This window comes from Oreochromis aureus, linkage group 14 (genome assembly GCF_013358895.1).
Source record: "Oreochromis aureus strain Israel breed Guangdong linkage group 14, ZZ_aureus, whole genome shotgun sequence".
NCBI lineage: Eukaryota > Metazoa > Chordata > Actinopteri > Cichliformes > Cichlidae > Oreochromis > Oreochromis aureus.
The window spans coordinates 35,382,999-35,396,292 of NC_052955.1; the positions used below are offsets into that span (position 1 = coordinate 35,382,999).

The 13,294-nt window shown below is 38.6% G+C and overlaps 1 protein-coding gene across 7 annotated transcripts in view; it reads left to right on the forward strand.

The window, feature by feature from the left end:
- LOC116333404 (endothelin-converting enzyme-like 1) overlaps nt 1–13,090 on the forward strand; it is a 52,986-nt gene extending 39,896 nt beyond the window's left edge. For 3 of the 7 annotated variants that reach the window (XM_039622323.1, XM_039622324.1, XM_039622325.1), the window contains 7 exons: nt 3,494–3,545; nt 6,976–7,043; nt 7,552–7,700; nt 8,840–8,905; nt 9,493–9,588; nt 11,215–11,291; nt 11,540–13,090. In XM_039622323.1, coding sequence (XP_039478257.1) covers nt 3,494–3,545; nt 6,976–7,043; nt 7,552–7,700; nt 8,840–8,905; nt 9,493–9,588; nt 11,215–11,291; nt 11,540–11,666 — 635 coding nt within the window. In that variant the 3' untranslated portion in view covers nt 11,667–13,090. The remainder of the gene's footprint in view (nt 1–3,493; nt 3,546–6,975; nt 7,044–7,551; nt 7,701–8,839; nt 8,906–9,492; nt 9,589–11,214; nt 11,292–11,539) is intronic. The other 4 variants (XM_039622327.1, XM_039622326.1, XM_039622328.1 and 1 more) reach the window with 4 other exon arrangements.
- Nucleotides 13,091–13,294: the final 204 nt, after the last annotated feature.

Below are 13,294 nucleotides of genomic sequence, written 5' to 3' on the forward strand. Positions count from 1 at the left end.
AAATGTTATTGCTTAAGAAAAGATTCCACAACCTACCAGTCTCTACTAGGTCATAAGGATGGCAGTTACTGGATGTAATCATGATAAATAAGATACCAAAAAATTATTCAAATAATGATGATAAACTACATGAAGACTGCTCTGTCTGCACACTGCTGAGAAAGGATATGCAGAGTTGTTTGAATCTGATCTGGCACAAATGTGCCTAAAAACCTGAAAGTTCCATTCTGCCTGGTTTTTAATTAAATACTAGATTATTATTGAAGAGTAGGGACTAATCTCTAAACATACAACCACCTGCTGAAGAGTTTCAGGACGGACCCAAAGTTTTGACACAGTTTTGGGTCATCCACCCATCTCAATAACACATTCTTTCATTCCAAATAAATAAATGTTCCAACTATCACAAATCCCACAGCCAAAATAAGTTTTTCAGCATTAAATTTAGCTTTCAAGTCCATAATGCAAACCTTAGTATTTGTAGGACATGTTTAAATATTCTCCAAAATTTTGTGCTGTGAAAGAGGAACAATACACATCCAAGGCCAGCCACAAAAAATATTCATGTCCCCAGCTTTCAGTCTCAAAACTCACACTTTGCCTCTTCATTAAATTCTGAAAGTGGCCTTTTTACACTAAAAGAGATTCTGGTTCTGGTGTAGAGCGTTAGTATATCTGGCCCGTGAACTTTTTTTTTCAGTTGACTTCTTTAAATATTTGTAGGGAATGCAAAGGGAGCCACACATGCAGCCAATCAAGATATTTTTTAAAGTGAGCCAATAGATTAGCAGCGTTTAAGAGTGTTAGCCAAATTATAGAATTGAACACAAGTGCAGTGTATAGCTGTGGAACTCCACAAATCACTTGGATGTAGTTTTGCTTTTCCTCTCACAGATCTGTACTGTAAAAACATCCAATCTCTGGCAAAATGCAGCAATTAAACTTTGTGTCTTAAATTAATGTCTGAATCGTACACTACATAATGTTGACTCTAATAAATAGCAAGCATTGCAAAGTATACAGAAACCTTTAAACGTGTGACACAGTTATTAAGTTCAATACGCAGACAGGCCGGGCTCTCATGGTAAATAATATTTTGTGTTATTCTGCTCATAGTACAAGTCAACTGTAACACAGATTTCAGGTTTACACAGTAGAGTGGTTTATAATAAACCAGCCCACCTCGGGAGGAATCCTGCAATCATCCTGAGCTGTCAGATAGATTTGTAGCTCTGACATTAACTCTGTGAAAAGCTGTAGAATTCCAGACCAGTGAGTGTGTAAAGGAGAGAGATGGCATCAAAGTTAAAGAGAGAGCAGGAAACTATAGGAAACTATCCTACAGGAAAGAATGAGAAACGGAGAGAAGACAGAGCCAGGGAGGAGAGAGCTGTAAGCAGTATGTAACTGATGAAGATGGCCAATCGGATGACTTTATGTTCTTAAACAAAGTCTGTAATTAAACAAATAGCGCTACACCTCTGGCTATGATATATTAACTGGCATCTGCAGACTGCTGGTTTATCTAGGAGAGACAACTGTCTTTATGCACAAAATACCAATATTGTTGTCGAGAGTAATACTAAAAATAAAATGTTTTGGAATCCAGGGTTCCTGCTGCTTTGTGGGGATTTTGAAAAATAAAATTGAGAAAGATATTGTTTATTAGGTGGGCAAACTTAACCTTAAAGAAAAGTTTTCTTAATAGGTTTATATTTAGAAAGGGATCTATTTTTAGCTTGTCCTTCTAAAGGACCAATAGCTTATGGCGATTGTCTGCCCATGCACCCATCAATAGTTCTCAAGAATCGTTACTGCTCCTATAGTATTGGTCAGATTTGCACACAGTGATCACCTAACTGGTCATCATCCAAACTGTCCTCAATGCCAGGGACATATTTTCTCTTCTACAGGTGCTTTTTCATTTTCACAAGAATCAATACTCTTCATACAGTATTGGTCAGATTTTTGTAAAGTGAGATGAAGTAGTCCTGGATATGATTGTTTGCGAGCCTTTGACCTCTCAGTGGATTATCGCTCTCTGTAGTTTATGCAGCCAGCCAATGACAACGCTTATCACTTTCTTTCTGTACTTCAATGAGCATCTATGAGCTGGTACATCACTGATGTTCTAATGATGCTTCACAATAATGCTTCGGTGTTAAAGTTTACTGCCAAACACAGCCACTTAGAAGCACACATCCCCTTTTTTCAATTTGTGGTCTTCAGATTGGTTTGAAGCATTGTATGTTCACATAGGCCTCCAGTATTGATAGTAAAGTCCTCACTGGGAAAAATAATAATAATGTATACTTTATTGGTCCCCGTGGGGAAATTACTTTCTCTGCATTTGACCCATTCACTCAGTGAAGCAGCAAGCAGCCACTAAGCAGGCATAGGGACAGTACCTTGCTCAGGGGTACCTCAGGGGAGCCATTCAGTGGATTCGAACCCCCGACCTTCCAATCATGGGGCAACCACTCTACCTACTGAGCTATCCCTGCCCATGGGGGGGGTTGCTCCAAAAGGGGGGGTTGCTTCTAATGAGACTGGTGGTTTCTACATTGCAGAAGCAATGCTCAGATTTTACAGCTGTGGTCAGATGTTTACATGCATTCATCACAGGCACGAATATCCTGTGTCCTCTGTGGATTAAAAAAAATCCTAAATAAATGCAAACTTTTTTGAAGCCATCTATGCTATACAGTTAATAATGATTTTATGCAAACTTCTTATCACAGCTGTACATTTGGGCAAACAGAGGTAGTTTCTGTAACTGTCCTCTGCAGCAACTGTATTATTAGGTTCTAGATCAGGGCTGTCAAACTCACTTTACATCGTGAGCAACATCTACCTCACTTTGATCTTTAACGGGGCGGATCCGTGAAATTGCCATTTCTGTCAGCGTAAAGAAGTTTAACCACACACTTGGTCCCTGAGATATTTTAATGTAAGAACAAGAAAAAGGCACAAGTCTTTGGGTTTAAATTGTAGAAATAAAGGTGTAAAATTACAAAAAATCCAATAATTATTGAACACAATAATTATTATTGAATTACAATAATAATTTTTAAATTCACAGAAAATATCCTGTTTGTTTTGTTTTATTGTTTTACTGTTGACACATTAAACAGAAATTTCTATAGCAAATTGAGAAAAAAAGGAACTTTTCCATTATTTAATTGTTCATTTTTTACTCACAGAGGACAATTCAGTAGGAAAAGTTGTTAAACTTATGAACATGTATGGCTTTAGACGAAGCTGTCGGGGGTGGCAAATTAGAGTTTCTTCTGTTCTTGATAGTTGTGTGTATTGACATATTTATATTAATACGCTGGGCATGGCAGGTATAAAGGTTTAGTGTTTTTAAATTCCTTCAAACAGTTTTTCAACTGGCTAATTGGGACACTTTTTAAGGTTTAGCTTTTGGTTTTAGCATATCAGAATTTGTAAATGACTGCCTTCGTGTTGCTTTTTTTTTTATCTCTTACAGTCTTTCCTGCTGGAATCCTTCAACCCACTCTTTACAACCCAGAGTTTCCACAGTAAGTAGCTCTCTTATGCTTTCTGCCTTTTCCCTGCTGCTGTCTGCAGGGAGCCAACAACATCCCCACGGCCACAACAAGGTCATTGAAGCCTGCGTTACTCTGGGAAGCCTCTGCTTCCCCTCCAGTCCCACCACACCTGATTAAACCAATTTAACTACCCACCAAGAGCTCAATTACTGAACAAGGTCCTGCTAATGGAACAGGTGTCATTTAGAGGTCACCTTAATTTGAGCCCATTGAGTAATATGATGGTGCATGAAAGCAGACAGCCTCCCTGTCTCTCTCTATAAGTCCTTTTTTCTCAGTTGTTTTTAAAATTATCAAGTTGCTTTTTTTAAAGGATCAGGCAGTTTTAGACCATTAAAAATTAATACTGTATATTTAATGATTTTCAGCTTTTCAAATGTATCTTGCTGCAGATCACATATCAAAAGATACCAAGAGTTCATGGAATACCTCACTTCCTTTCGAGCCACCGCTTTTTTTCTACTCTATACTGTAGGACAATCTATTTAAGGCTTTACTAACACATATGTTAACAGATTGTTTGAAACATAATGAGTTGTGTTGTTATGGCCACAAGGTAAAGCAGGTTTTTGTGATTTATAGCAAAAATGTAAAGCTTTATTTTCCATATACTTTTATACTGTGAAACATACTTTTGACCATGCAGGGATTCAAGAAAATCCTAAATAAATTCAGATTTGTTTTTGAAGTTTTATTTTTTGAAGTCACTAAATATGTGTGCTGCATAATCATTCCACTTCCACCAAAGAGATCAAAGAAATCATTAGAAGCCCCAAATTACATTGATGTCCATGATGAATTTAAACATGTGACCACAACTGTTCTGACCACAACTCTGCACGTATTAAACATGACCAAAGTATGAAAGAGTAATGTGTGTTCAGGTGTCATACTGCTCTAAACAGTAAGTTTTCACCCTTTTTTCTATTCTTAGCTCTGTATGATGTCAGACAAAGCAGCTATCATTGACTGTGGTCAGACACACAACTCCTTCTATGAGCATTTAAGCCCCACCCACCTCCTGCTCTGTCTTTTGTTCACAGTGGGCAGCGAGTCAGAAGAAAATCTATTTTAAAGTGGGAGACACTACAATAGCTTGTTACAGTCAGTGGATGGTGTAAAGGCCTGTGCCGGTTTTGAGACAAACAAGAATTACTTTGAACTGTGTATCATGCAAAGCTATTTTACAGTCCAAGAATAAAAGCTGAAAATAAGCATAACAGAATCTAAGTTTGATTTGTTTGGATTAACTAACCAATTACAAAAAGTTTTAGGAATTAAAGAAATATAATTGTTCACGGTGGTGGCAAAGCAATCAAAAGTAAGCTTTAACTCTCCACAAGTAGTTTTTCATACAGTACTCATGTGAATTAGAACTAAACTGCTGCCTGGAAGGAGGGAAATCAATCCAGAGAGTTTCAGTGTGGTCATAAAGAAAGCATTGCAGTGCGGCACTGAGGCAAGAGTGGGTAAACAGCTATTTTTCCACTCAACACTCAACTCTCTTTGTTAACCAAAGCAGCAACTCACTGCTGCCACTACTGAGCAGCATTCCGAGCAGATACATACAATACAGTCCAAGTAGCTACACCTGCTGCATTCATACAGCTCCTCTGAATAACCGCACACACATACAAACACACACACACTCACAAATATGGGCTAATTGGACCTAACGGTTGGTGTACCCAACATTAGCTAACACTTCTATGTCTTCATTAGGGGTGATCACTACTACTTCCACTACCTGCTCCCATGCATGCTAATCAATATTAATTAATGATTGTAGGAGAGCGAGCGTGTGAGTGTGTGCGCACCTGTCCCCGTGAAGTTATTACTGCAGTAGCCCTAACCTCCCATAAACTCTCCTTATTTCTCTCACACACACACTTACACACACACACAAACCGCTCTCCACTATCACGTCAAGTATAATGAAGCTTCAATCAGCCAGTTAGTTTAGCGAGGGAGTTGAGCCCAGTGTGAGGCAGCGTATCGACTAGCTGTCAGAAAGTCATTTTCAGACGTAGCCATGTGAATAGCCCCGAGTCTGCCCTCTCATCGCTCTCCATTTCTGCATGTGCTGCAAAGACACCACACCCCAGCCAAGGGTGAGGGTGAAGGAGAGGTGAAGTGACCTGCTGCCTTCTGGGAGCAGGGGGCGACGAGAGAGAAAGGTATACAAGTTGTGGGCAGGTCCCTGTTTTACTTGGTGCTGATTTGTAAAAATGATGAGTTATGTTCACAGTGCAGCTCAAGGTTCCAACACTTATTGTTTCCTCACGTCAAGCTAAAATTTGATGTTTTCTGATCAATTTGAACAAGGCAAATATGATATATTCAATAGCAATCTGAACCAAATTAGATCTCAAGTGCATCTGGTTTTTATTTTTTTTTACCTAGCTTGGCTGAGCAGATTTCCTAATGAGGACAACGGGACAAGGGAACAGAGAGGAAGGGCTAAATAGCTGACTTTAATGAGACTTTAAATCAATCAAAAGGCACAAAGCCTTGTTCTAAAGTCTTCGGATATACATACTGTCCTGACTTTGGACATCTGTAATACCAAGCTCAAACTAGAACATTTTCACCCAGACAGATTTTCAGTTGCATGGAGTCCCATGGGTTATAAATAAATGGATACAATGGCACAACCCAGCCTTGGTGCCTGTAGTCTAGAAAAGTTTCTCTAGTGACTGAGCTAAGCGGGAACATGGGGTCAGGGCCAGTGAGCAGTGGACTGCACCACCCTATTGTGTCAAATTCCTTTTCTTTGTCAATGTTTTTCCCTTACCTTAACCTGACCCAAACCACAGCCTTAATCAAAGACAAATAAGAAATAATAACTTAAGGATTAACAGAACCCAGTAATGCAGCTTAGCATAAAGACTAAGGTGGAAGGAAAATGGCTTACTTGGCTCAGTCCAAATGATACAAAATGGTTATAGCATAACAGTAACACTAGTACTTGACCATTAACATATCCAGTCCAGACAACAATCACCAGCCAGGTTTGCCTCCTAAGATTTAGCTTCCAGTAGCTTCACACTAAGCTAGGTTTATCGGGTTTACCACTTATTTAAAAAACAGATATAAAACTACCATCTTCAGCCAAAACAGTGTACTTACCAAAGGACCCACCAACTTTGGTGAGCACTGTTCTCACAAAAGGCAGTTGGAGAACAATAGTGACTACAAAAACAGTGGATGAAATCAGCAAAATGACAGCAAATCTTAAGTTTGCCACCATTTATCAGTTTGGATTGTATTCAGTTGCAAATAGTCCTATAAAGAATGTTTATACATATACATATACAGTGTACAGTGTAATATCCAGGGAACTGTCAATATCAAGAAAGTTTGATTTTGTGTAAGGTTCATCTTTTTCCTTCCGACTCAGGTCTCTGAATTATGGAGGAATAGGAGCAATCATCGGTCATGAGCTGACACATGGATATGATGACTGGGGTAAGAATCACAAACTTTTCACCCATTACCCCCACTGCAATAAGATCTGAACATCTATAGTTTTTTTCCCCATTTTGATTTGTGTTACCATCATTGCATTGATAAGTTCAGTTTTACAGAAAAAGGTTCTGTGATTTATTTTTTATATATATAATTTATTAAATTTCTATTGGGCAGATGTGCAGCAAAGACTATTTTGAGGCACAATCTTTAACTTTGGTTTCCAGTCAAATGCGCTGCCCTGTGAGATCCACAAAAAAAAAAGAAAAGCTCCTCTTCCAGATTGTCCACCATCAATTGTAAAAGTACAAATGTAATTTGGCAGGACCATTTGTTCTGTTGGCTCATGAACAGGATACATCAACCACTGTCAACTCCACACCTTTCAGTGTTTTGCCGCTAATGGCTTGAGCATGCTGGGCAGATCTTTGGACTGTGAACGAAAGTTGCAGGTTGTGTTGTCTTCATGCTAACACTCACCCCCCTGCCCTTTTGCCCCTCATCTTAGTGATGCAATGGTTCATGTCCCTAGGGGGCCAGTACGACCGCCATGGTAACCTCAAACAGTGGTGGACCGAAGAGTCCTACAAAAAGTTCCAGAAGAAGGCCGAATGTATTGTCAAGCTCTACGATAACTTCACTGTTTATAGTCAGAGGGTGGGCTTTCACACACACACTTCTCGAGTCACTACTTATGCATACAATTTTTACAGTAGTACAACATAGACATATGGGTTTTTGATTTTAGGTTTATATAGAAAGTCAGTGTCCTTCTGTGATATGAATCACATTGATTTGTTAACTCTGATCAATGCTACTTTTGTTGTCTGAGCAGAGCTATGATTACTGTATCTAAAGGAGTGCTCTGCCAATTTTAGAGACAGTATGAATCGGTAACTGACCTAAGTCAGGTCTAAGAAAATAATCTAGAGCCAGTATATAAAAATTACAAGTTTTGCATAAAAAACACGTCACAAACTATTGAAATGGTAGCAAGACAGCTGACATAAGGTTAATGATATCTCAGGTGTCAAAAAGTCAAAACCTTGGTTTCTGCTACTTCATTTTTGACCATTATATTTTAAATCCATGTCTCTCCAGCCTATCAGCTTTAAAGAATACAAACTTTAATGGTCTGGTAATATGTTACTAGCTATATTGCCTAGTGAAACATTTAATATTAATAGCACTTTATTTGTGTACTTTTTTTTCAAATGTAAAGAATCAGACTGACATTTTGAAAACTGCATTTATCCATTTTAACACCAAGAGTTAGACAAGAAGATTGATACCACTTTAACATCTGTAATTTAAACATGAAGTTTGGCCTAGTGGGTGATTAGCTTATTAGTATGTGGCTTAGTTAAAGCTAAGCAAGGGGAAACAATTGGGTTCATGTGACTCTCCCCACATGTAAGCCACATAGGACCCAAACAATTATAAAATAACCGAATTAGTGCTCTTTAGAGCTCCTGCATGGGTATTTCTTTTAGTTAGGGATAGCATGACGCTAGCTACTACCCCACCTTTTTCCAGACATTTCGCTAAGCTTAGCTCAGTTTCCTGGCTTCCTGGAGCCTATAGATACATGCAAAGATATGACAGATAAGGTTTATTTTTAATCTCAAGTGATATAAATGGAGCAAAAAATGTACTTCCTAAAAGCAAATATGTTTCCGTGAAATAGTACAAGCTGTAAAAAAAAAAAAAAAAGCTGTATTTCTACAGCTGAACAAGTGCATCCTTTAGGTGCGTGACATACTGTAAAGTGTTTTACGACTTACCTTTGTGTGTAGGTGAACGGCCGTCTGACACTGGGAGAAAACATAGCAGATATGGGAGGGCTGAAACTTTCATACTATGTAAGTTCAGACTGATACGATCATTCTTCAAATTTGGTCACTGTGTGGCTCTGAGAAATCTAGAAATTAGAATTCACTCTTTTAGTAGGCAACCCATGAGTCTCTGCTCTGTCTCGAAATCCTCCTCTCTTTATTCTTTATAACCACTGTGCTTTGTTTGCATTAAAATAAAGAGCAGAAGTGCCCCTGAATCACGATAAAAGATAAACAATTTGATTTGAATTCCTTTTTACTTGAATACTTGCATGTGTGTTTTCTCAGATAGTGGAAAATCCAGGGTGCGGCATAATTAATTTTCATTTTGAGCAGCCCACATTGAAATAAGGAGTGTTTTGTGCACGCAGATACAAAAGTTAAAAGGAAGCACATGAAGGCTTTTAAAATAAGTAAATGGTGATACTGAATGCACCAGTAGGGTCATAATGCCTGTTAGTTGAGTCAGCTGGTTAGACTGATGGAAGTAAACATAATGACTGTTTTATTAGAGGTCCTGTTTGGTTTTGGTTCATATTTAAACTTCAAAATATATACTGTTTAAGACACAAGGTGAGCGGCTACCATCACACTCTCCCTGTCTCTCTGCCCAGGCATATCAGAAGTGGGTGAGGGAACATGGTCCAGAGAGACCCCTGCCTGGCCTCAAATACACCCATGAACAGCTGCTCTTCATTGCCTTTGCACAGGTACACAAAAACCCTCTCCACAGAATTCACACCAGCTTATTTCATTCCATTTACATATTAAATCCTTCCGCTGCCTTCCTCAGCTGGAGCTGCAGATCACAGAGGGCAGGTAGGAGCTAATGCTTCTAACATTAGCTGATGACAGCATTAACTTTTGGAGGGATCCAAAACACCAAAATGTTGACGACAGTACAGTGTCTCAGAGCGCCATACCACCCATGTTCCTCGTAACTGTTATGACTCATCGTTGAAATTCATGGATTAATGTAACAGAGGCAAAATCTAGACACGCTTAATAACGCAACATGCAGTGTTTTAGGACATTTTTCAAAAACTCTTGCCACAGGGAAGTGATTTGAAAGTCGTGTTATGGGTTTAGATTTGTTTGAAATGTCGTGTGTGTGTGTGTGTGTCTGGAGTGAATAACGAGCATAATTTTTTGCCTGAGGCAATTCAACCACCTCAACCAGAATGAATGTGGTCAAGTTTTTGAATCTGCACAGCAGGCCAACAAACAAGCTTTCTCACTTATCAAAGAACTTGTAGCAAATATCAGGCTGCATATAATGTATTTTTAAGGGTTGCTTTTACTTTTTGGTAAACAAAATGACAAAAATATGTTTGTTTCACTCAAGGTGATGTCCTTAAAATGAGTTGCTTAAAAAATTAGATTTGTTTAATTTATGTGTGTTTAAATAGGACATATAGACCTCACCTCTTTACTATCCAGTATTGTCTGATCAGTTCAAATTTTGGCAGGGATTCATTTTATTACCGGTTCTTTGTCAGATATTGTTAATATTTGACATTACAATATGCTGCCAGATCCCTATAGTAGGTAAAGGATGAATGTAGAACTTCAGTAACCTATTTTATTTAAAGTAAGTATTATAAAATTTACTTGAATTATTGAAAGTTGCTTAGCAGAGTAACGATTCCTCAAGAATCCCACAGGGCCAAATATTTAAAAACTTTTCCATGACTATATATTCATTATATACATTTACGTTTGTATGCATTGCAAAAACATGGAAATGTGTTAATTTGGGATTCTAAATTGCGATAGGTCTAGTGATGAGTGTTAATCTTTTGTCTGTTTAGCTGTGTTGTCAAACACATGGACTGGCAAGTTGCTCAGGATAGACTAGAGGTTAAAATATTTATGCAGTCGAGCTGGAACTCACTTTAACCACAATGTATACAGCTGACACATTTAATTTAGAGTTCATGACTTGACACGGATATGTCTTTCCTTTTTGTGAGCTCTGGGTAATTTTACCTCATCTGGGTATTTTAATAAAACTATCTGAGATGTGTAGAAGGGAATTATTCTTGTAAAACTGCTAATAACTCCAAGGGAGCTCCAGCTGCTTTTTATAAGGACTCCTGAAAAGATCAGGAAGCAGACTTTCATCTGAAAACTACCTGCTGTAGCTCTTAAAACGAAAAGCACTGCACTTCCCTCTCAAACGTTTTGTGGTAGAAGTATTTAGTGTTTTAAAAAAAATTGAAATAATAGGTAACTCAAAATAGTACTTAATGCAAGTCACTTCTTCAAATGGAGAAAGACAATATATTCAGCACAGGCTATCCCACTTCAACTAAAGTGTAATGTTCTCTTTTCAGAATTGGTGTATGAAGAGAAGATCTCAGTCCATTTACTTGCAACTGCTAACTGACAAACATGCACCAGAGCACTACAGGTACTGTGAAACACACCTGGATGCTGGGGTGGTCCAGGGGTTGATACAGCAGGCAGCGACACACAGCAGCGGGGCCATTGACATACCAGAGGGAGAGATGGGGAATGTTGGTGTGGGTAATGTGGGTACAATGCAGTGCAGCTCACCTTGCCAGTTTGAACTACCTCAGAATAGGCACAATGAGGCTGGTTACATTACCTTTCTTAAGCTTTTCTTTCTTTTTTTTTTATTCTCTGCATCACTACTAGAGCTTCCTGTGTTTCCTCCTTCTGTAGAGTGATCGGCAGCGTCTCTCAGTTTGATGAGTTTGCCCGTGTTTTCCACTGTCCGAAGAGTTCCCCGATGAATCCCACACACAAATGCTCCGTTTGGTGACCTCTCCATCTGGCATGGGACGACCTTCATGTTTAAAACTCCAATCCAAACACCCCCTCCCCTCCTACATCACCAGATCCAAAAGGATGGTACAGCATTCAGCCCTTTCATGACTATGAAAGACACAGGAAGGAAATGTATATTTTCAACATTATCATCATATATGTTGAGTTCTTATATTGATTGTCCATTAATAACTGTACTAATCGAACAAAGCATGGGTCACGTGACCATTTATTGTGTATGTGCGTGTGTGTGTGTGAGTGTGAGTGTGTGTGTATTATATGATTATGTATGTATACACTGTATCATTTGATTACATATATTTTTCTATGTTTACATTTATTTTCAAATCATCTATTTTTGTATTTAGCTATCTCACACACAAAGATCCCCCAGTTATTAGATTTTTAATCAAGCAACACGTTTTCTCTCTTGTTTCTCTCCTTTGTAGCATCAACTAGAAAAATTCATGCTCTGTGAAGATTAAAAATTCACAACTCATGTGATTTCAGTCCAGAATGTAAACTGACCGATTTACAAGAAAGCTGAGATCAGTAGCATCTTCGTGCCTGTCAGATAATCAGTGTTCTCTCTCTTTGGTATTGGATTTGCGTCACACTGCTGCACTCTTGTGGCTGCAGAGAGCAATGGTCAGTGTTCAATCGTCATGACTGTATCGTCTGGCATGCATTGGTCTCTTGTTATTGTGAGTGTTTGTACCGTTTTTTAAATTTGTTGATTTTTTTTTCTTTTTAAAAAAAAACACAAAAAGAAGAAAGTAGACTCGTGTTTTTCTCCGGATGTGTAGCAAAGTGAAACGCCAAATGGATCTCTCCATTCAGCCTACATCTCAAAGAAGCCAGTCTATCAATCAGTCAAACATCAGACAAAAGAAAAAAAAGATTGAGTTCCCTCACCAGAATTGAAAGCACATGGAACAACATGAGCTCTTTCTTTTCTCCTGGAGAACTTCTGCTATTGGACACTTCACATTTCCCATGTTTCCTCATGAACTCTGAGCAATTTCACACAACCTGGGACTCATCATACATTCACAGTAACTCAGCAAATAACGCAAGCCAACATTCTGTACATTAAAGTGCAGCAATGATAGATGGAGAATCGTGCATTTGTACAGTGTTACTTTAAAAAAGCAACTAAAAAAAACCTTTTTGTATAAGGAATCTGTTGGTACAAAAAATTGAGACTTTTTGTACAGTAGAGGATTAAATAAGATGTTATGGGTGTACAGTTTGTTTTGAAGAGAGTGCATGTTTCCATACTGATCGACATTCTAACTCTGATCTATAAACATGGAGGACATCGCGCGCACACTTCCGACTCTACAGCTGCTAGTTCACACGTGGCTGCTGTCTCTTCCTCTCTGTTGGTTGCTGTTTAATGTCTGAATAAACACAAAGGATCAGTGTGAGGCTGTCTGTGTGGGTCTGTGTGTGTGAGAGAGAAATATTACTCCTGTATGTGTCAGGCTTTAGCACTGTGAGTGTGTTACCTTGCGGGCTTGTGTCCTCCTGAGATGAGAGCCAGATCTCTTGGCCTCCCAGCACTGGCTAGTAGAAGTCCACCCCTGCCACTCTGCCTGCTGTTTGATTAGAATCTGCACA